Source organism: Salmo salar, chromosome 01 (assembly GCF_965601325.2).
Source record: "Salmo salar chromosome 01, fSalSal1, whole genome shotgun sequence".
Taxonomy (NCBI): domain Eukaryota; kingdom Metazoa; phylum Chordata; class Actinopteri; order Salmoniformes; family Salmonidae; genus Salmo; species Salmo salar.
In genome coordinates, this window is record NC_138291.1 from 54402223 (window position 1) to 54426667 (window position 24445).

The window sequence follows — 24445 nt, forward strand, 5'->3', positions numbered from 1 at the left end:
CTCAGGACTGACTCTAGCCTTTTGTGGGCCCTAAGCAAAAAACATTTAGTGGCAGAAAGAAAAACCAGTATGACTAAGAAAACCTACCCGTGCAGGTCGGGCACGTGCCCTGCATGCATGGTTGGTATTCGACAAGGATTACTACAAATGTAGATAACTGACTAGACTAATATACCAACTGACAGACAAAACAAGAGACTGCTGGTGCACATTATGTTCTATTCTAACTCTTAAAAGTAAATTGAGAACCGGCCCTGGTTAGACTATGAAAGAAGTGAGATCTACACAGGGTTTTCGAAAGCTAGGCAGCTTCAGTTAGCTTCATATTCCAGCTCAGGCTTCCTCTGACCGTGGCTCTTGCGCATCTGCCTGCTTGGAACTGCGAGTCCCACGTGGCTAGTCCAACGCCAAACTCATTGGAAACATCAATACCTGGGCGAGTCAGTGCCACACTTTAATTACGTATTGTTAATGCAGTCTGGTTTGCACAAGCAACTTTTTCCCCCCAATCCTAATCGATCAAATTTCTCAAACGAAAGTCTGTGCATGACGTTTCAAATTACTGTGTAATGTGATCAGTATTTTAACATTTTATACGGCTTTAGTATCACTGAATAGGTGTAGTCATCACTTTAAAGCAACAGTTACTTTTCAACATCATGCACCTCTAAAATTGTTCATTCAGAGCTAATATGTGCCAGCCTTCCTAAATGCAAGAAGACTCCCTCTACTGGCCATGTTCAAAGTTATGTACAGTGTTCTTCAAATCAACATGGGAATGCAGACTATGGGGACAAGACAGAGCACGCACAAAACAGGACGCACACTGAAAGGTCTGTAGAATTTATTATAATTCTATTAGTTTAAACAAAAAGCAGAAACTACAGAAATATTTACAGGTCTGCATTCTCTTCTTAAAACTGACAAGTCCTCTTGGAGGGCGGGGGGGGGCATTTCAGTTTGTCCCTGCAGTGCCATTCAGAGTAACATTTTACAATGTTACAAACATTTTACAGCTTTTCCAATCATCTGCCAGGTCGGTCGACTGATAGAGTTCTGTGGTGAGAAAGGTGAAATGAATGTGCTTACACAGGACATCTGTGGGGAGACGAGCGCCACCTTGGGATGGGAGTCATCTATAGGTCACAGGTCTACAACCCGAAACACCCCCACTAGCCAGCAGCTGCAGTACAGCACAATCCAGTAGCCCGCTATAAAGAGCCAGCACACGGGTATGTTCCTATAGGTCAGCTCACAACAATTCCTCCCCTTGTTTTTGACCATATGTCAATAGAGCACTGGTAGTCCTAGAGGGTGACAGTGATTTCAGCCTGCCGATTATAAGGAGAAGCACCACAGTCTGTCCCCCTGGGAAAAGAGGGCACAGGGCAGACAGGACTGAAGGTGGGAAGGCTTTTAGGTGGTCAAGTCAGTAGGCCTCTGGGTGGGAGAATACCGAGGGAGCCATAGGGATAACCAGGATCAGACTGGCAGATAGCTCTGAACCCTGGATTTGGCGTCGGGGTGGGTGGGGCGAATGTCAATGTGGCTAAACTTGTGCGTGGGGGGGGGGAGAATCGCATCCTGAGGGCTGTGTAGACCCTGCTAGGCTGGAGGTGGGTAAGAGAGGCTAGTGGAGCGTGTGCATGAAGCTGTCCAGGTTGTACTCTGTGTCATACTGCTGCTGATCCCACAGGTCTCCCAGACCATCCAGCACATTCTTAATGGAGGCTTTCCCTCCGGAGGACGACTCGCCTTTATCATCCTTCCCATCCTAGACAGAGAGACAAGTTAGAGAGATGGAAACACACACACACGTTGGACGGGCAATACTGGTTAAATGGATGTGAGTGAAAGAGACGCATGACCACGAAGATGACCAAGAAGACGAGGCGAGAGAGACGAAGTGTGTGTACCCAAGGGAGAGCTACTGACCTTGTCCAGGGTGAAGAGGTTGAGGAGCTGGTCGGTGCCCATACTCTGCAGGCTGGCGTTCTCCTGGCTGATGACCGCGTTGGCGATGTTCATCTTGAACTTCTGCAGGCCCATGATCTTCTCTTCCAGGGTGCCCCGAGTGATCAGACGATACACATTCACCACGCGTTTCTGCAACAATAAGAGACACCATTACAAATGTCACTTTTCACTACATAGGCTGCCAAGCCGGTGCGCATGTTTGAGATCAACTAGATTGCAGTCGGCATGCACAGAACCAAGATGAGTGATTGTGCGCCTCGGCTTGCTCAAACTGATCCCCCTCCAACACACCATTGCCTAATTTACACTATAGGGCTGACCCAAACCGCACTGTGTTGGGCCTGGATATTTTCTTTGTCGTTGTCCTTTCTAGCACGGTTCCAGCAACTATGGTGGGTGATTAACCAGGCCAGCTCGGCTTGACTCAGTAGTGTGAAGAGGGATTACCTGTCCTATCCTGTGTGCGCGGTCCATGGCCTGTAGGTCTCTCATAGGGTTCCAGTCGTGTTCCACAAACACCACCGTGTCAGCGCCAGTCAGGTTCAGACCCAGACCGCCCACGTGGGTGGTGAGCAGCAGCACGTCAATGGAGGGGTCATTGTTGAACCTGAAAGCGAGCGTGACAGAGCACAGGAGATAGCGAGAGGGAGAATGAGGGGACGAGGGCAAGAGCACGTGAGATGGAGGCTGAGAGGAGGACAGTGCCTTTAAAATCAGATCAAATTTGTGGAGTTAGACAATGGGTGACGTTACAGCAAAGGCACGGACTGTGCCGGAGTCTGGTGAAGCAATCTAAGCTCCTGACTACGGACACCCTTGGCGACGTGGGTTCGAGCCTCGGCTCTGCCTTCCATCTGTGCCCAATACCGGTCTCTTAAACTACTTCTAAGGTGTCCGGTCATAAAAACAATAAATCACATGGAAGGAGATGGGAGTTTAAAATAATTTGATATAAAAAAAAAAAATGCTGGCAACACTACTAATCAAAGTATTCCATTATTCCCTGCTTGACACCAACACCATTTGTGTCGCCCAAAGACCATGCTCCTCATGTATTACCTGGAGACGATGGAGTGGCGCAGGCTCGCCTGCACGCTGCCATCAAGTCGCAGGTAGGTGACTGTGGGCAGCTGGGGCTTGAGCAGGTCGTGCTCCACGATGTCCAGCATGCTTTTCAGCTGACAGAAGATCAGCACTCTGTGTTGGGCAACCACCGCCTCTGTGCCCTCCGCTGAGCCGCTGCTGCCCAGACCACAGTCCAACAACAACTGGAGGAGGAAAGAGGGGGGGGGGAAAGCTCAGTATTACAACTTACTCACTCAGTGTTTTGATCTGTAGGTGTTAAGTATGGAGTTGAGTGTAGGTGATAGACCGACATCTGCACCTCACCATCACTGCCACTTCTGAAGCAGAGGAGATTGGGGGGGGAATAGTGATATAATGGTACCTGTGAAGGCTGAGAGGGGGTAGGAGTGGTACGGGGCTAGATTGGGTTAAAGGTGTCAGCATGCTTCAGTTCGACTGGCGCCTAAACAAGCAGAACTCGGCAAAAACAAGTGTGCTCGCATACTCCCTTAAGACCGCCGCTTAAAAACGAGAAAAAAATAGTACCGTTTGTCCATTTTGAGACGCCATAGCCAGTATACTATTCCTCAAAATAGTCCGAATTAAGCAAACTCAAATCTAATTCGTCATTGAAAAATCCCTAATGTTGACCAATCACAGAGGAAGGGGAGTAGACTTCAGGTTGCCCCGAGAAAATATTTTTGGCACAAACCAAAGAAAAACCCTTGCTGAAGACCAAAACGTCCTAAAATACACAAACTGTTTCAGCTGGGACGCATGCAGACGCCTTTAGTGTAGTGCAGTGTTTCTTAATCCTGGTCCTTGGAACCCCAAGGTTTTGGTTTTTGCCCAAGTACCACACAGCTGATTCAAAATGATCAACTCATCATCAAGCGCCTAGTGCTGAGGAAAAAACTAGCCTGTGCACCCCTTTGGATGCCAGGACCAGGATTAAGAAACACTGGTGTAAGGAATGGGGAATTAGTGGTACCCAGAGGTAAGGTATAGGGGAAGAGTGGTACCTGTTTGAGGGCTGAGAGTTTAGGCGAATGCTGGATGTCTCGAAGGCTGGAGTGTTGTGCTGCCAGCTGGTCTGTGATGCGCTTGTACTCAGGGTGCTGTGGCAGCAGTACCAGGCCTGGGTGGTTACACAGCTTCCTCAAGTACTGCAGAGCCTGGAGGGAAGAGGACATTAATAACATAAATGGCAAGTATGGTATACGCAGACTTAACATTTCAATGCAGGTCACATTCACATGTGAGAAGCTCAGTGGAGAAAAAGTCCCCTTTCATGGTCAGGGACAATCCAAAAACTACAAAGGCAGTCACATAATGTGTGTGTACCTGGAACACGTGGCCCGTGGCCTTCAGCTTAGGCTTCTCCTCCTCCTGGGTGGAGACTGTAGAGATGGTGTCCTCCACACCAACCTTGGCCCGGGACTTGGCAAAGTCCTCATACAGCTGAACCTGCAGACAGACACGGGGACAGAATGTTTGAGCAATGGCAGGCACAGAATTGCCAATCTAAAAATAACTTAATGAGTAGTTATTTGGGATGAACTGTGATTTGTAGATCAGTGATTCTACACAGTCCGTCTGCAATGTAGTCAATATCAAACACGCACACAGATTGTATGTATACAACAAGCTATCACACACACACACGGCTTTCATTTAATGGATTGAAACATTACGATTTGTAGCAGCCTCAGCTTCTATGGTGACTAGAAAGTGGAAAATACACAAGTGAATGCTCTTCTCTCCAAATGAAGACGGTATCTATAGTACCAGTCAAAAGTTGGGTTTTTCTTTATTTTGACTATTTTCTACATTGTGAAGACATCAAAACTATGAAAAAAACATATGGAGTAACCAAAATATATTTTATATTTGAGATTCTTCAAAGTTGCCACCCTTTGCCCTGAGCTTTGCACTCCTGGCATTCTCTCAACCAGTTTCATGAGGTAGTCACCTGGAATGCCTTTTAATTAACAGGTGTGCCTTGTTAAAAGTTAATTTGTGTAATTTCTTTCCTTAAAGAATCAGTTGTGTTGGGACAAGGTAGGGCTGGTATACAGAAGATGGTCTTTTACCAAAAAGGGCTAAGTCCATATTATGGCAAGAACAGCTCAAATGAGCAAAGAGAAACAGTCCATTACTTTAAGACATGAAGGTCAGTCAATCTAGAAAATGTCAAGTACTTTGAAAGTTTCTTCAAGTGCAGTCGCAAAAACCATCAAGTGCTACAATAAAACTGGCTGTCATGAGGACCACCACAGGAAATGAAGACCGTTACCTCTGCTGCAGAAGATAAGTTCATTAGAGATGCCAGTCTCAGAAAATCGGCAATTGACTGCACCTCAGATTGCAGCCCAAATAAATGCTTCAGAGTTTAAGTAACAGACATCTCAACATCAACTGTTCAGAGACTGCGTGAATCAGGCCTTCATGGTTGAATTGCTCTAAAGGACACCAATAATAAGAAAACTTGCTTGGGCCAAGAAACACGAGCAATGGGCATTAGACAGGTGGAAATCTGTTGTTTGGGTTGATGAGTCCAAATTGGAGATTGTTGATTCCAACCGTCGTGTCTTTGTGAGACGCAGTGTGGGTGAACGGATGATCTCCGCATGTGTGGTTCCCACCATAAAGCATGGATGGGGGGGGGGTGCTTTGCTGGTGACACTGTCAGTGATTTATTTAGAATTCAAGGCACACTTAAACAGCATGGATGTCATAGCATTCTGCAGCGATACGGCATCACATCTGGTTTGCGCTTAGTGGGACTATCATTTGTTTTTCAACAGAACAATGACCCAACACACACCTCCAGGCTGTGTAAGGGCTATTTGACCAAGCTGGAGAGTGATGAGTGCTGCATCAGATGACCTGGCCTCCACAATCACTCGACATCCCAAACCATCTCAATTGGGTTGATGAGTTGGACCGCAAAGTAAAGCAGCCAACAAGTACTTAGCATATGTGGGAACTCCTTCAAGACTGTCGGAAAAGCATTCCAGGTGAAGCTGGTTGAGAGAATGCCAAGAGTGTGCAAAGCTGTCATTCAAGGCTAAGGGTAGCTAGCTACTTTGAAGAATCATTTGTTTAAGACTTTTGGTTACTACATGATTCCATATGTGTTATTTCATAGTTATGTCATCTTCACTATTATTCTATAATGTAGAAAATAGTAAAATAAAGAAAAACCCCTGAATGAGTAGGTATGTCCAAACTTTTAACTGGTACTGTACATGGCGTTGTAAGTGTTTCAAGGTGGGTCCTCCATGTGGTGTACCTGTAGAGGGCTGAGGTTGCAGTAGTAGTCCTGGATGATCTTGGGGGGCAGGTCCTGCAGCACGTCCTTTTTCATCCTCCTCAAGAGGAAGGGCAGAACTTGGCGATGCAGCGCCTCCATGGCCAGCACCCCTGAAGGGGAACATTGTCATTACAAGATACTAACACCAGTGTCAGTGTGAGAGTGTCAGTTTCTTCAGGGTCATGTTTATTAAGGCACACCGTATGCTACGGAAACCAACAAGGGTTTCTTAAGTACAGATAGTACCTCGCCGTTTCTTCAGTTTAGTGCCAAATAGGGTTGTGACAATACCAGTATCGCAATACACTGAAGTATTGTGGCAAGGAAACAAAAACAAAGCAGATTGAAAGTCTAGGTTTGTTGGACATGACATATGTCACCAATTACTGTTCGAAAAATATTTTAATGAAGGGGGGGAAAAAAGTCTGATCTTTTGCCTGATGGTGTCGTTCTAAACAAATGCCTATAGGAACACTACTAGATCGACAGCACATGTGGAGGATGCATACAAGGTAATGTGGATGGAGAAGGAAATTAATTGCTTTACAATGACCATCAGGATGTACCCTTTTCCATGCACACTACCGTAATTTCCGGACTATTGAGCGCACCTGAATATAAGCCGCACCCACTGAATTTAAAAAAAATAGTATTATTTTGAACATAAATAAGCCGCACGTCTATAAGCCGCAGGTGCCTACCGGTACATTGAAACAAATGAACTTCACACAGGCTTTAACGAAACACGGCTTGTAACAAAAATAAATCATAATTAGCAGTAAGCTTTAGTTGTCTTTTTGCACCGAGTCAATTCCTCACGCTGCTGTTTCCAACGTCTTATCAGACTCATTAAGACCAAGCTCCCGTGCAGCAGCTCTATTTCCTTTTCCAACAGCCAGATCAATCGCCTTCAACTTGAAAGCTGCATCATATGCATTTCTCTGTGTCTTTGCCATGATGAGGGTGACAAAATGACTACCGTAATCAGAATGGGAAGTTTGAGAGCGCTCGATTTAATCTAAACAGTAAACAAAAAAGTTGTTTGACCTAAACCCGTTCGGCAATTTCATTGGTCTAATGAAAGCTTCATGCCGCCAAAAAACTGAGCATGTCACAGAATGTGTTTTTTTTTGAGAAAAAAAATTGAAAGCGGGAAAAACCATATTAGCCGCGTCATTGTTTAAGCCGCGAGGTTCAAAGCGTGGGAAAAAAGTTGCGGCTTTTGGTCCGGAAATTACGGTAAATATGTTCGCACTTTTGGCAACTTGACCTACAATGCGTACTCTAAAAATACAACCATAGTGCATGATCTATGGCAGTGGGGGGGATTCTTATGACATTGCCAACAGTAAGATTCGAGTTTGCTTTCCGAAAAAGACCAGAGTCCAGATTCGCAACACACAAAAACTTAAGCTTCTTAAAACCGCTTAAGGATCCAACCTTTTTTCTTTTAAATTTGCCAAAAATGACATACCCAAATCTAACTGCCTGTAGAAACTTTGAAATGCAATAAATATTATTCCAGCCCAGGTGCAATTTAGATTTTGGCCACTAGATGGCAGCAGTGTATGTGCAACATTTTAGACTGATCCAATGAATCATTGCTTAGTGTTCAAAATGTATCAAGACTGCCCAAATGTGCCTAAGCTGGCTTATTAATACATTTTCAAGTTCATAATTGTGCACTCAAACAATAGCATGGAATTCTTTCACTGTAATAGCTACTGTAAATTGGACAGTGCAGTTAGATTACCAAGAATTTAAGCTTTCTGCCCATCAGATGTCCTGGGATTTTCTTTTGTAATTTACAACCTCGTGCTAACCACAATAGCCTACGTTAGCTCACACCGATCCCGTAGAGATTAAGGGAAAAAAATTCATAAGATAGTTCTTAAGTGCAATTCCTCAGCAATATCTTAAGATTTAATGATTTTCTTACGAACTTCTCAAATAGCTTCTTACTAATCTTAAGAAGTTTGTTGCTAGGCACCCGATTTATCTAGCAATGGCAATCATGTTAGCATATTTTATACTGAGATTACTGTTCTAAAACATGTTCTAGGGTCTAAAATAATCAATACTGAAACTTTCAGATGAAGTTTGAGGGAATTCAACATGTTTGTAATATTCATATGTGAATACATACTGAATTATAATTGGATGCATTTTACCGCCGTATCATACTGTGCGGTGATTGGTTAAGACCACCCAGACGGTTAGGTCATGTTCAGTTGATCGTGGTTGGAGATAGGCTAACATGTAGTTGTAGCTAGTTAATAAAGAGTTATGTTAAGAAACATCCTGTAGTTCTGCGTTTTATTATTTTGTACAAAGCGTACAAAACAAGACAATGTTCAATTACTTTCATTAGTTTATTCTCTCACTGCCCTGAGTTTAAGACAAGGGTTTAGCCATCTTTGGAATTAGAAACATTTCCAATAAACGTATTTAAGAAACTACATTTGTTCTTGACTTTTTGCTTAAGGAGAAACATAAGAAATAGCGCAAGACATTTTTCAAGAACCATTGAGGAATAGCAACTTGTTTACCTTTCTTCTTAAGAATACATTTCTTAACTGCCATTTTTTTAAATTAACAATAGACTTAAGGTTTTGTGAATCTAGGCCCAGGGCTGTACCTTTCAAATTAAGAGTAACAGGTTAAAGGAGCAAAGAGTCATCCGCGTCAGGTTAAATTTTGCCATGGAAAAGCGAGTACTGCAATTTCCTCAACCCATTTCAAGTGCCAAAAGAACAAGATCCAGCTTCCGTGCACTCATTTTTAGGCACTCCGGGCTGATGACACCAAAATCAGATCTTACCGGCCTCCTGCTCGCGCGATGAGCTCTTGGCATCACGGCTGGCCAGGATGGGCTTGCCGTAGCGGGCAGCAAACTGGCGTTCTGTGCCCAGGAAGCCGGGCATGAGGAAGTCAAAGAGCGACCACAGCTCCAGAACATTATTCTGAGGAGAGGTGGGAGAAGGAGAAAAAGAGAGCGAGTTGTAAGATTTACAAGTACTCTGAATGCTTGGGTTTAACTCATCTAAAATAAGTCTGCAGTAGAGTAGACAATAAGCACAATCTAGCCTATATTACCATTAATGTCACAGGCTCGGCATAAAGTCCTTACTTCATTTCATCCACTAATACACCTGTCAATGTAAAACTAATACATCCAACCACCCCACAGAGTGGAGGAACTGGAATCATTAGGCCAGAATAGAGAAATTATTAGGCTAACACACTGCAAGTGTGTTAGCAACTTAAAATCAGATGCATTTCCACTGCAGAAGCCTTTGCTCATTCTTCACTGACTAAAATGTAAAACGTTTCATGCCCCCACCTGGATGGGCGTTCCTGATAGGATAACTCGGAAGTTGGCGGCCAACTGCTTTATGGCTTTTGAGAGCTTGGTCTTCCCGTTCTTGATCACATGGCCCTCGTCGAGGATACAATAATTGAATTTTACATTCCTAAAACAAAAATTAAACATATGTTATTTATAAAATCACTTATCCAGCCTTCCAAATAAGATAGAGAATTATATATAAATAAATCACCTGAAAAAGTCAATGTCGTTCCGTACAACATCGTAAGAGGCTACTACCAGATTGTGCTTTTTCACTTGATGCTGTAACCTGCAATACAAAAAAAATATATATAAGTGATTAAATATTTTAACGTGAATAATTGAAACAAATGACGCTGTGTTCCATCTCTGTGGTGGAATCATGTGTATGTTTGGGTGGGTCCGGGCAGTACAGGGGTCTTACCGGGCTCGCTCTGTAGGGGGTCCCGTGTAGTGCAGTGGGTTCAGGTACTCTTTGGTGCAGAACTTGCCCACCTCGTCAACCCAGTGACCTGTCAGGGTGGGGGGGCACACCACCAGAGAGGGCAGGGGGGTGCTGTCTACCGCCTTGGTTTTGGCATACTGCTGTGCCCTGTACACAATGTAACAACAATTAATATGACAACTCCTTTTACAACAGAGGAGCCTCTCCAATGTGCCAACGGTGTACATTTGAAACTCAAAACTGTGGGCGCGTTCCAGGACAACTACATTGCAGTTTCCTGCCGATTTCACAATGCCTGGATATGCATTTAGTAGGGATGTAACAATTTAGTGATAGGTAATTGTATCTTAAGCATTTATAAAAAAAAATTACGGTCTGTGAACCCCAAACCAATCCAAATATAGTATGCATCAGTCAGAAAATCGATTCAAACGTTACGAATCGCCAGATCAAATTATTTATTATTCTTTCTACCCTCAAAAATACTGTTAATCTTTTATCAAAATGGATGTGTCCTCTCCTTCAGTGTCAAACTTCATGTAACCAGGAATCCAAATAAAACTAAAAATGTAATTGGTAGCACTGGTGCTCCCAACCTAAGTCAGGAGCACCAAATGAAATTGAAGAGCACCAGAAAATATTTAAGTAACTAACAAATAACTTTATTCCATTACTCAATATGAAAGTAGTTCTAATTAAATGTAATCTTAAAAGGTAGAATAAACCTCTAGAATTGCAAGGCTGCCAAAGTTTTTGTATTTATTTTCGGTAATACCAATTATCCCAAAGACATTCTTTAAAAAAAATATACTTTATCGGACTTTAAGAGCAAATAACATTTATAGAATAAAAGGGAACATTTTACATCTTCCTAAGTCTGAGGGTGGTTTTAACCTTCCAGACTTGTAATTGTATCAACTAGCTACCCAAGGCTTTAACTTGCGACATCTAGTTAAACATGCATTAAAGAGGAACAATGGGTACATATTGAAGATGCACATGCTTATCTCTAGAATCTAAGCCAATAACACTCCCTAAAAACACAAACTTATGGAACAATCCTTGGATAGCTTTTCAGAAATCACTTATTAAAATGTCCCATGTTGACCAATTTAAGGTGACTTGGTAACAGGACATACATTTATTTCCATGACAAAATTAAAATACAATTTTGGACTGACCAATGTAGATTTAGTTAAACATTACATATCAAGAAATTCAGAGCAAACCTAGAGGTAATCTTGTTTGAGTCAGAAAAGGATGTTCAAATGATAGGGAAGGTACACAAAACCTTGCAGAGAACATATCCAACTAACAATCTCTTGGTTCCAATGGTTTATATTTTTTTATCTAAGACTTAAAAAGAACTGATGGCACAAGGAGGGAAAGTTTAAGCATACCTAATGAAATTAAAGTAAAAAAAGGTAGACTTAATCCAATATAAACTAACGTATCAAATTTATTACACAACAGATAATCCACATTCTACAGCAGAGTCATGTCTTACAGTGCATTCGGAAAGAATTTCAGACCCCTTCCTCCACATTGTTACTTTACAAAAATAAAAAACAGAAATACCTTATTTACATAAGTATTCATATAAGTATTCATAAGATCCTTTGCTATGAGACTTGAAATTGAGCTCAGGTTTCCATTCATCATCCTTCAGATGTTTCCACAACTTGGAGTCCACCTGTGGTAAATTCAGAGCAAAAACCAAGCCATGACGTTGAAGGAATTGTCCGTAGAGCTCAGAGACAGGATTGTGTCGGGGCACAGATCTGGGGAAGGGTTAAAAAAATAAAAAAATAAAAAAATTGTCTGCAGCATTTAAGGTCCAAGAACACAGTGGTCTCCATTCTTAAATGGAAGAAGTTTGGAACCACCATGACTCTTTCTAGAGCTGGCCACCCAACCAATCGGGGGAGAAGGGCCTTGGTCAGGGAGGTGACCAAGAACCCGATGGTCACTGACATCTCCTCTGTGGAGATGGGAGAACCTCCCAGAAGGACAACCATCTCTGTAGCACTCTACCAAAGCAGGCATTTATGGTAGAGTGGCCAGAAGGATGCCACTCAGTAAAAAAAAGGCACATGACAGCCTCCTTGGACTTTGCCAAAGGGCACCTAAAGTACTCTCAGACCATGAGAAACAAGATTGAACTCTTTGGCCTGAATGCCAAGCATCACATCTGGAGGAAACCTGGCACCATCACTACGGTGAAGTATGGTGGTGGTAGTATCATGATGTGGGGCTGTTTTTCAGAGGTAGGGACTGGGAGACCAGTCAGGATCGAGGGAAAGACGAACGGAGCAAAGTACGGAGAGATCCTTGACAAAAACCTGCTCCAGAGCGCTCGACCTCCGACTGGAGCGAATGTTCGGCTTCCAACAGGACAACAACCCTAAGCATACAGCCAAGACAATGCACGAGTGGCATCAGGACAAGTCTCTGAATGTCCTTGAGTGGCCCAGCCAGAGCCTGGACTTGAACATCTCAAGAGACCTGAAAATAGCTGTGCAGCAATGCTCCCTATCAAACCTGAAAGAGCTTGAGAGGATCTGCAGGTGTGCAAGCTTGTAGAGTCATACCCAAGAAGACGCGAGGCTGTAATCACTGTCAAAGGTGCGTCAAAAAAGTACAGAGTAAAGGGTCTGAATACATATGCAAACGTGTTCAGTTTTTTTACTTAACATTTCTAATAACTTGTTTTTGCTTTGTCATTATGGGGCATTGTATGTAGATTGAGGGGGGAAAAAAACAATTGAATCCATTTTAGAATGAGGCTGTAACCTAACAAAATGAGGAAAGTCAAGGGGTCTGAATATTTTCCGAATGCAATGTAAGTGTAAAACAAACAAAAAAACGACTCATCTGTGCTTTTTGGGAATGCTATAAAGTCTAGAAGTTGTGGGCCGAGCTAGAAAGTTGTCTGTCAGAAATATTACAATGTAAATGTACTTTTAAAAATCAGTCTGTCTGCATATTTCAAGACATGGCATATGGGGGGGGGGGGGGGGGGGGGGTGAAGTGATAAGATGACAGAAGAGAATCGTCCAGCCAAAAAAATTCTACTAAAAACTTGGAAGTTAATCCCCATCATTGACACAATAGAAAAATATAATTACTTATTTAAAATATTAAAATGGCATGGGTGACTGAGAAACTAAATTTGTACAATTCAAGGCCAAGTGGCAAACAATGCCAGCACTATGATGGGGGTGTGAGCATGCAGGTCTGGGCAGCTGAGATCTAGTCATTGTTTGTATAAGTTTCTATCAGTGTAAAAATGATAAATTCATTGAGAATATATGAATTCTAGCTACTTTTTAAGCACATGTGCACTAGATGCTAATATGTAACACTTAGTTTATTATAAAAGTTAAAATGTTGATACGAATACCTGTCATTGGAATATTCGTTTTCTACATTGCGTAAAAGCACCGTTTTCCTATTGAGATGCGTTAAATTGAAAACTGTACACAATCTTGAAAAACATCAGGTTTGTAATGACCACATGCAAGAGATCTGTGATTTATTCACTGCTATGATCATTGATCTCCTTTAGAATCTATCCCTTTTCTTTCTGTGCCCCCAAATGTGTGGATATACTGGTAAAGTTACCAGGTTGTTCGCTAGCTAACCAATTAGGTAACATGACTGAACAAAGTCTAAACAATTGTTTAACGACGTTGACGCGCGAGTAGTTTTACAACGGCCCACGACATGGTTTATGAATGTAAAAAGGCAGTCCCGGTGATCCGCTATAGGAAGAAAAATGTTGCACCGGTAATATGGAACAGATCTTTTGATCTGGTTGGGCTAGACTCAACCCTTTTACGGTGTAGCAATGGTGCAACTATGACGCTAACAAAGTTGCACTCACTTGTTTCTCTAGGGTACTCGGAAACAAATGGTACAGGGAACGCCTCAATTATAAACCCCTTATTATCTAGGAGATTTTTTCATAGTAACAGTGTTCCAAAAATGAAACTGCTAAGTATTTTATTGCATATGCAACCAAATTCGTCGCACTTTAGAGCCCTGCATATAATTGTGTTGACAATCATTAAATCTACCAGTCATTTTGCATGTCGAACAACCCAAGGCAATATCAGTAGCCTCGTCAAACTGCTCGCTGGGCCCAGCTTCGCATGCTGACCAAAGCAAGGTAGGCAGCCTGTTCCTGATCTTGCACATGTGCGCACCACCTACAGCATTCAAATGCAAATATGGCTTGTGATATTCAGCCTCATTAGTTGAGTGAAAACTAGGGCTGTGGTGGTCATGAAATTGTCAGCCGGAGCTTGTCCAGCAAATAACTACCGGTCTCACGCTAATTGACAATTAAAAAACACATTTAGCATCTACAGGCTTCCACGCATAGCCTACAAGCCACTGGAACACTTAAGAACCTACACCATCACAATAAATCAATGTATTTTACACAGGTCTAAAGAAATATGATATTTAGAAAATGTAGTCTATTTCAAAAGAACAGACTAGCATATCTAAGTTCTCTTTTGTTAGGCCCTGATCTGGCTATGCCATATGGCTGTGGGCTACACTAGTTCATTTAGCAGATAAGATTTGCTCACAATTCCATGGCATTACTTTATAGTATGAAGAATACAATTGAACACCGCTGAATAAAATACAGGATATTTTCTGCAAATTATTTGAGGGAGTGCGCACATGCAGCTATTCTGTGTTGAGCGGTTAACAAAGAAACAGGTCCTCCTATATGCTTCATTTAGAGTTATTTATGCAACTTTAGTTGTGATACAAACGTTGGGCTGTATGATTTGATTACATTCTAAGTCTGCATGATGTGACTGAGGATTTTGAAAAAAGTTGGGTGAAAAGCATGAGCTCTGCTTTGTTTTTTGCATAAACATCAGTCTCTCATTCACAATTTGACAAGCACTTTATAATGCCTCGAATTTTCAGGCGGAATGCCCTTTGCATGGCTAATGCCCCCTAAAAAAAAAAAAAATCCATCCCTTATGCGGCCAGTGGCCGTTGTGCTGAATAATTATAATTCCCTTCTTCTGGCTGCGTGCGCCTCTCACATATCTCAAGTCTTATTAGCCAATGCCCAGCATGTAGTCGAGTCCTTCTCACAGGCTACAAGTGAAGACAGACATATCGGGGATGCAACTGCGGGCATCATTATCGAATTACGAGGCGCATATTGAAGATGTTGAAAGAACTGTCCAGATGTACTTTGTCACACAGTAGTAGGCAACACACCATTCTCAAAAGTGACAACAAAATCGATTATGCATGTAATGCTTTATTATAAAAAAAGGTGGTGAAAATTCTTCCCCAAAGTCTAATACACTTTACAACCGGTGTAATGTGCTTACATTTTAAGTTATTTGGCCACTTTAGTTATGATACAAGCCTTATCGAAACATGTAGTCCTACGGGCTAGGCTACATGAGGTATGTGTATAGGATTTGAAAAAGGTCCCAAAATGGCATGCGCTGTTTCTTGCCTTACTACACACAAGCTGGGCATCATTCACAAGTGATAATATAGTCACAAGTGATACGCTAATATTGTCACCCATCAGACTATTCTTGATATATCCTAAATAGGACGCCTGTATCTTTGTAGTGACTGGGTGTATTGATACACCATCCAAAGAGTAATTAATAATTGTGCCATGCTCAAAGGGATATTCAATGTCAGTTTTTTTTATTTACCGATCTACCAACAGGTACCCTTCTTTGCAAGGCATTGGAAAATCTCCCTGGTCTGTGTGGTTGAAACGGTTTGAAATTCACTGGTCGACTGACAGATAAGTGTGTGCACAGGGTACAGAGATGTAGTCATTCAAATATCACGTTAAACACCATTATTGCACACAGGGCGAGTTCATGCAACTTGTGACTTGACAGGAAACTGTTTAAGCTTGCCTTAAAAAAAAGGGGTTAATGGAGCCGAAGAGGATGGCTGACATTTTACATGCTCCTAACCAACTGAGCTTCAATACGGAAGTGGTCAGATGACGCGGATGCTACAGGACTGTTTTGCTAGCACAGACTGGAATATGTTCTGGGATTCATCCAATGGCATTGAGGAGTATACCACCTCAGTCAGGTTTCATCAATAAGTGCGTCGACGACATCGTCCCAACAATGACCGTAAGTACATATCCCAACCAGAAGCCATAGATTACAAGCAACATCCGCATCGAGCTAAAGGCTAGAGCTGCCGCTTTCAAGGAGTGAGACACTAATCCGGACACTTATAAGAAATCCCACTATGCGACGAACCAGCAAACAGGCAAAGCGTCAATACAGAATTAAGACTGAATCCTACTACACTCTAACACTCAAATTTGGCAGGGGTTGAAAACTATTAGGAACTACAAAGGGAAACCCAGCCAAGAGCTGCCCAGTGACGTGAGCCTACCAGACGAGCCAAATGCCTTTTATGCTCACGTCGAAGCAAGCAACACTGAAGCACCAGCTGTTCTGGATGACTGTGTGATAAGTTGGTAGCCAATGTGAGCAAGACCTATAAACAGGTCAACATTCACAAAGCCGCTGGGCCAGACGGATTACCAGGACGTGTACTCAAAGCATGCGTGGACCAACTGTCAAGTTTCTACACTGACATTTCCAACCTCTCCCTGACCGAGTCTGTAATACCTACATGTTTCAAGCAGACCACCATAGTCCCTGTGCCCAATGAAGCGAAGGTAACCTGTCAAAATGATCACCACCCCTTAGCACTCACGTCGGTAGCCATGAATTGCTTTGAAAGGCTGGTAATGGCTCACAACAGCATCCTTCCGGATATCCTAGACCTACTACAATTTGCATACCACCTCAACAGCTCCACAGATGATGCAATCGCACTCCACACTGCCCTTTCCCACCTGGACAAAAGGAATAACTATGTGAGAATGCTGTTCATTGGACTACAGCTCAGCACTCAACACCATGGTGACTATGAAGCTCATCACTAAGGTAAGAGCCCTGGGACTAAAACACCTCCCTCTGCTACTGGATCCTGGATTTCCTGACGGGCTACCCCCAGGTGGTAAGGGTAGGCAACATGTCTGCCACGCTGATCCTCAACACTGGGGTCACTCAGGGGGTGTGTACCGAGTCCCCTCCTGTACTCCCTGTTCACACACACAACTGGAGCGGGTCGAGAGTTTCAAGTTCCATGTTGTCCATATAACCAACGATCCATCATGGTCCAAACACACCAAGACAGTCGTGAAGAGGGCACGACAAAACCTTTTCCCCCTCAGGAGACTGAAAAGATTTGGCATGGGTCCCCAGATCCTCAAGAAGTTCTACAGCTGCACCGTTAACCTCTCTGGGCTAGGTGGGACGTTTGCGTCCCACCCTAGTCAACAGCCAGTGGAATCCCGTGGCGCGATATTCAAATACCTTAGAAATTGAAGTAATAGCATTTCTCAAACATATGACTATTTTACACCATTTTAAAGACAAGACTCTCGTTAATCTAACCACACTGTCCGATTTCAAAAAGGCTTTACAACGAAAGCAAAACATTAGATTATGTCAGCAGAGTACCCAGCCAGAAATAATCAGACACCCATTTTTCAAGCTAGCATATAATGTCACATAAACCCAAACCACAGCTAAATGCAGCACTAACCTTTGATGATCTTCATCAGATGACAACCCTAGGACATTATGTTATACAAAACATGCATGTTTTGTTCAATCAAGTTCATATTTATATCAAAAACCAGCTTTTTACATTAGCATGTGACTAGCATTCCCACCGAACACTTCCAGTGAATTTACTAAATTACTCACGATAAATGTTCACAAAAAACATAATTATTTTAAGAATTATAGATACAGAACTCCTTTATGCAATCGCGGTGTCCGATTTTAAAATAGCTTTTCGGTGAAAGCACATTTTGCAATATTCTGAGTAGATAGCTAGCCTGTGATGGCCGGGCTATTTTGACACCCACCAAGTTTGGTACTCACCAAACTCAGATTTACTATAAGAAATTGGATTACCTTTGCTGTTCTTCGTCAGAATGCACTCCCAGGACTTCTACTTCAATAACAAATATTGGTTTGGTTCCAAATAATCCATAGTTATATCAAAATAGCGGCGTTTTGTTCGTGCGTTCAAGACACTATCCGAAGGGTAAAGAAGGGTGACGCGCCCGGCGCGTTTCGTGACAATTTCAAAATATTCCATTACCGTACTTCGAAGCATGTCAAACGCTGTTTAAAATCAATTTTTATGCGATTTTTCTCGTAAAAAAGCGATATTCAGACCGGGAGTCGTTGTTTTCGTTCAAAGACTGAAAATGTAAACATGGAGTCGTCTCGTGCACGCGCGCACCAGTCTCATTGTTCTCAGATCGACCACTTACCAAATGCGCTACTGTTTTTCAGCCATGGCCTGCAAAGTCATCATTCAACGTTCTGGCGCCTTCTGAGAGCCTATGGGAGCGTTAGAAAATGTCACGTTACAGCAGAGATCCCCTGTTTTGGATAGAGATGATCAAGAAGACCAAGAAATGGTCAGAGAGGGCGCTTCCTGTTTGGAATCTTCTCAGGTTTTGGCCTGCCAAATGAGTTCTGTTCAACTCACAGACACCATTCAAACTGTTTTAGAAACTTTAGGGTGTTTTCTATCCAAATCAAACAATTATATGCATATTCTAGTTACTGGGCAGGAGTAGTAACCAGATTAAATCGGGTACGTTTTTTATCCGGCCGTGCAAATACTGCCCCCTATCCCCAACAGGTTTTAAGAGCATCCTGACCGGTTGCATCACCGCCTGGTATGGAGACTACGGTCAGATTCCGAGCAAGGCGCTAGAAGGTAGTGCGTACGGCCCAGTATGGCCAAGCTTCCTGCCATCCATATAATAGGCAGAGGAATGAGGAAAGCCCATAAAATTGTCAGAGACTCCAGTCAACCAAGTCATAGACTGTTGTCTCTGCATATCACATTACCACATTCTGACATAGCAATCTGATGACCAACTGCGCAGTTGATGACATGCAACCATTTGTTGATAAATGCAGGACAACTGCAATACAGTCGGCTTAGAAGGTAACTAGTGTGTGGTCATGCAGTTCAGTACCTGAGGTAGTGGTCCCCAGCCAGGATGCAGATGGACTGCAGGGTCTTGCCCAGGCCCATGTCATCACAGAGAATACCGTGGAGCTTGTACTTGTTCAGGAAGGACAGCCAGTTCACTCCGTCCTGGAGAGATCAAAGTTATTGAAACTGTCGATCAACAACTAATTTTAATAACATTGTCAATCACATTTTACATACTAGCTATGACAGAGCAGACAACCATGGGATGCAATGAGCTGTTGCTCTGCGTTTGTGAGTCAAAGGATTCACGCAAACATCTTTACCGTGCTTATATTGAGTGTATGAGATGGACTACATAGAAGTCGGACTGCACAAATCACTGATCTACAAATCACTTTGTATCCCAAACAACTAATCAAACACTCTGAATGTCACAGTGGCATGCTTATTCAGCACCAGTCTAGACGAGTTTATGCTGGGGTATAAAAGCCGAGCGTAATCCTATCCTTTGTTGACCAGCCAAGGTTTTATTCAAAAAATCTGCAGGGTTCCATTACACTAGAGAGATGGATGTTGGGCTCAGCAGGATACCAGCAGAGTACACAAACCCATCAATTCTACCATTTATTTGTTCTGTCCAAAAGTAATTTGTCAGCAGCAGCCGACCTCCCTGCAGCATTTAAAAGCAATCCCTTTTTGTAGAGCTTTGCAAAAAACAATGACACTAAAAATGAAGTGGAAAGTGCTGAATAGATAACATTTACCATGATTTTTTACTGTGCACAAAATAAGCCAAAACGAATTGCAAATACATCCAGGTTACCTTCACACGTTCATCCAAAATAATTAGTGCCTTCGGGAAGTATTCAGACCACTTGAACTTTTCCAAATTGTTACGTTACAGCCTTAATCTAAAACGGATTAAAAAAAAATAAATGATATCCACATAACACTCCATAATGACATAGCGAGAAAGAAAGTTTAGCAGATATTAAATAAAATAAAAAAATACCTGATTTACATAAGTATTCAGACCCTTCGCAATGAGACTACAAATTGAGCTCAGGTGCATGCTGTTTTCATTGATCATCCTTGAGATGTTCTACAACTGATTGGAGTCCACCTGTGGTAAATTCAATTGATTGGATATGATTTGGAAAGGCACACACACCCATATATATAAAAACGTCCCACAGTTGACAGTGCATGTTGGAGCAAAAACAAACCCAGGAGGTCGAAGGAATTGCCTGTAGATCTCCAAAACCGGATTGTGTTGAGGCACAGATCTGGGGAAGGGTACCAAAAGATTTCTGCAGCATTGAAGGTTCAAGGACAGTGGCCTTCATCATTCTTAAATGGAAGAAGTTTGGAACCATCAAGACTATTCCTAGAGCTGGCTGCCCAGCCAAACTGACCAATCGGGGGAGAAGGGCCTTGGTCAGGGCGGGTGACCAAGAACCCGATGGTCACTGACAGAGCTCCGAGGTTCCTCTGTGGAGATGGGAGAACCTTCCAGAAGGACAACCATCTCTGCAGCACGCCACCAATCAGGCCTTTATGGCAGAGTGGCGAGACAGAAGACACTTCTCAGTAAAAAAAGGCACTTGACAGCCTGCTTGGGAGTTTGCCAAAAGGAACCTAGAGGACTCTCGGAACCTAAGAAACAGGATTCTCTGGTCTGATGAAACCAAGATAGATCTCTTGAACCTGAAAGGCAAGCATCACATCTGGAGGAAACCAGGTACCGCTCATCACCTGGCCAATTCCACCCCTACAGTGAAGCATGGTGGTGGCAGTATCATGCTGTGGGGATGTTTTTCCAGTGGCAGGGATTGGGAGACTAGTCAGGATCAAGGGAAAGATGAACAGAGCAAAGTACAGAGAGACCCTTGATGAGAACCTGCTCCAGAGCGCTAAGGACCTCAGACCGGTGCAAAGGTTCACGTTCCAAAAGGACAACGACCCTAAGTACACAGCCAAGACAACACATGAGTGGCTTTGGGACAAGTCTCAATGTCCTTGAGTGGCCCAGCCAGAGCCCGGACTTGAACCCGATCACACATCTGGAGAGACCTGAAAATAGCTGTGCAGCCAGCTCCCCATACAACTTGACAGACCTTGCAAGGATCTTCAGAGATAAATGGGAGAAACTCCAAATACAAGTGTGCCAAGCTTGTAGCGTCATACCCAAGAAGACTCCAGGCTGTCATCGCTGCCAAAGGTGCGTCAACAAAAGTACTGAGTAAAGGGTCTGAATACATATAAAAAAATCTAATCTATCGATATCTATATATAAACTCAGCAAAAAAGAAACGTCCTCACTGTCAACTGCATTTATTTTCAGCAAACTTAACATGTGAAAATATTTGTATGAACATAAGATTAAACAACTGAGACCTAAACTGAACAAGGTCCACAGACATGTGACTAACAGAAATGGAATAATGTGTCAAAATAATGTGTCAAAATCAAAAGTCAGTCAGTATCTGGTGTGGCCACCAGCTGCATTAAGTACTGCAGTGCAGCTCCTCCTCATGGACTGCACCAGATTTGCCAGTTCTTGCTGTGAGATGTTACCCCACTCTTCCACCAAGGTACCTGCAAGTTCCTGGACATTTCTGGAGGGGAATGGCCCTAGCCCTCACCCTCCGATCCAACAGGTCCCACACGTGCTCAATGGTATGAGATCTGGGCTCTTTGTTGGTCATAGCAGAACACTGACATTCCTGTCTTGCAGGAAATGACGCACAAAACGAGCAGCATGGCTGGTGGCATTGTCATGCTGGAGGGTCATGTCAGGATGAGCCTGCAGAAAGGGTACCACATGAAGGAGGAGGATGTCTTCCCTGTAACGCACAGTGTTGATTGCCTGCAATGACAACAAGCTCAGTCTGATGATGCTGTGACACACCGCCCCAGACCATGACGGACCCTCCACCTCGATCCCGCTCCAGAGTACAGGCCTCGGTGTAACATGCATTCCTTCGACGATAAACGTGAATCCGACCATCACCCCTGGTGAGACAAAACCAAGCCCTCCATTTGGCAAATCTGACCATAATTCTATCCTCCTGATTTCTGCTTACAAGCAAAAACTAAAGCAGGAAGTACCAATACGGAAGTGGTCAGATGATACACTACAGAACTGATTTGCTAGCACAGACGAATATGTTCCGGGATTCCTCCAATGGCATTGAGGAGTATACCACCTCAGTCATCGGCTTCATCAATAAGTGCATTGACGACATCGTCCCTACATATCCCAACCAGAAGCCATAGATTACAGGCAACACCATCAGAGCTAAAGGCCGCTTTCAAGGAGTGGGACACTAATCCGGACGCTTATAAGACATCCCGCTATGCCCTCAGACAAACAAGCAAAGCGTCAATACAGGACCTAGATTCTACACTGGCTCTGACGCTCGTTGGATATGGCAGGGCTTGAAAACTATTAGGGACTACAAAGGGAAACCCAGCCACGAGCTGCCCAGTGAAGCGAACCTAGCAGACGAGCTGAATGCCTGTTATGCTCACGTCGAAGCAAGCAACACTGAAGCATGCACGAGAGCACCAGCTGTTCTGGATGACTGATATGCTCTCGGTAGCCGATGTGAACAAAACCTTTAAACAGGTCAACATTCAAAGCCGCTGGGCCAGATGGATAAGCAAGACGTGTACTCAAAGCATGTATGGACCAACTGTCAAGTCTCTCACTGACATTTTCAACCTCTCCCTGACAGAGTCTGTAATACCTACATGTTTCAAGCAGACCACCATAGTCCCTGTGCCCAATGAAGCAAAGGTAACCTGCGTAAATGATTACCGCCCCTTAGCGCTCACGTCGGTAGCCATGAAGTGCTTTAAAAGGCTAGTTATGGTTCACAACAGCATCCTCTCGGACACCCTAGACCCACTCCAATTCGAATACCGCCCCAACAGATGCAATCGCACTCCACACTGCCCTTTCCCAACTGGACAAAAGGAACACCTATGTGAGAATGCTGTTCATTGACTACAGCTCAGCTTTCAACACCATAGTGCCCACCAAGCTCATAACTAAGCTAAGGACTCTGGGACTAAACACCTCCCTCTGCAACTGGATCCTGGACTTCCTGACAGACCGCCCCCAGGTGGTAAGAGTAGGCAACACTTCTGCCACGCTGATCCTTAACACTGGGGCCCCTCAGGGGTGTGTACTTAATCCCCTCCTGTATTCCCTGTTTACCCACGACTGCGTGGCCAAACACGAATCCAACATCTCATTAAGTTTGCTGACGACAGTGGTAGGCCTGATCACCGACAGCGATGAGACGGCCTATAGGGAGGAGGTCAGAGACCTGGCAGTGTGGTGCCAGGACAACAACCTCTCCCTCAATGTGAGCAAGACTAAGAAGCTGATCGTGGACTACAGGATAAGGCGGGCCGAACAGGTCCCCATTAACATCGACGGGGCTGTAGTGGAGCGGGTCGAGAGTTAAGTTCCTTGTTGTCCACCTCTCCGAATGGTCCAAACATACCAAGACAGTCATGAAGAGGGCACGACAAAGCTTATTCCCCCTCAGGAGACTGAAAAGATTTGGCATGGGTACCCAGATCCTCAAAAGGTTCTACAGCTGCACCATTGAGAGCATCACTGCCTGGTATGGCAACTGCTCGGCATCGGACCTTAAGGCGCTACAGAGGGTAGTGCGAACGGCCCAGTACATCACTGGGGCCAAGCTTCCTGCCATCCAGGACCTATATAATAGGCAGAGGAATGAGGAAAGCCCATAAAATTGTCAGATACTCCAGTCACCCAACTCAAACTTTTCTCTGCTACTGCACAGGATGCAGTACCGAAGCGCTAAGTCTAGGACCAAAAGGCTCCGAACAGCTTCTACCCAAAAGCCATATAACTGCTGAACAATTAATAAAAAAAATCGCCACCGGACAATTTACATTGACCCCTGCCTTTTGTACACTGCTACTCGCTGTTTATTAACTATGCATGCTTCACCCCCACCTACATGTACAAATTACCTCAACTAACCTGTACCCCCACACACACACACACACACAGACTCCGTACCGGTGCCCCCTGTATATAGCGTCGATATTGTTATTGTGTTACTTTTTATTTTAGTCTACTTAGTAAATATTTTCTTAACTCTTCTTGAACTGCACCGTTTGTTAAGGGCTTGTAAGTAAGCATTTCACGGTAAAGTCTACACTTTTTGTATTCGGC

General features: G+C 43.5%; 1 protein-coding gene across 2 annotated transcripts in view; it reads right to left on the reverse strand.

Annotated features, from left to right (window-relative positions):
• Nucleotides 1-827: 827 nt before the first annotated feature.
• btaf1 (B-TFIID TATA-box binding protein associated factor 1) overlaps nucleotides 828-24445 on the reverse strand; it is a 67207-nt gene continuing 43589 nt past the window's right edge. For both annotated transcript variants that reach the window (XM_082975186.1, XM_082975187.1), the window contains 12 exons: nucleotides 19262-19383; nucleotides 10132-10299; nucleotides 9919-9996; nucleotides 9702-9831; nucleotides 9180-9321; nucleotides 6338-6468; nucleotides 4387-4509; nucleotides 4065-4217; nucleotides 3037-3245; nucleotides 2425-2584; nucleotides 1936-2106; nucleotides 828-1774 (listed from right to left, as the gene is read on the reverse strand). In XM_082975186.1, coding sequence (XP_082831312.1) covers nucleotides 1631-1774; nucleotides 1936-2106; nucleotides 2425-2584; nucleotides 3037-3245; nucleotides 4065-4217; nucleotides 4387-4509; nucleotides 6338-6468; nucleotides 9180-9321; nucleotides 9702-9831; nucleotides 9919-9996; nucleotides 10132-10299; nucleotides 19262-19383 — 1731 coding nt within the window. In that variant the 3' untranslated portion in view covers nucleotides 828-1630. The remainder of the gene's footprint in view (nucleotides 1775-1935; nucleotides 2107-2424; nucleotides 2585-3036; nucleotides 3246-4064; nucleotides 4218-4386; nucleotides 4510-6337; nucleotides 6469-9179; nucleotides 9322-9701; nucleotides 9832-9918; nucleotides 9997-10131; nucleotides 10300-19261; nucleotides 19384-24445) is intronic.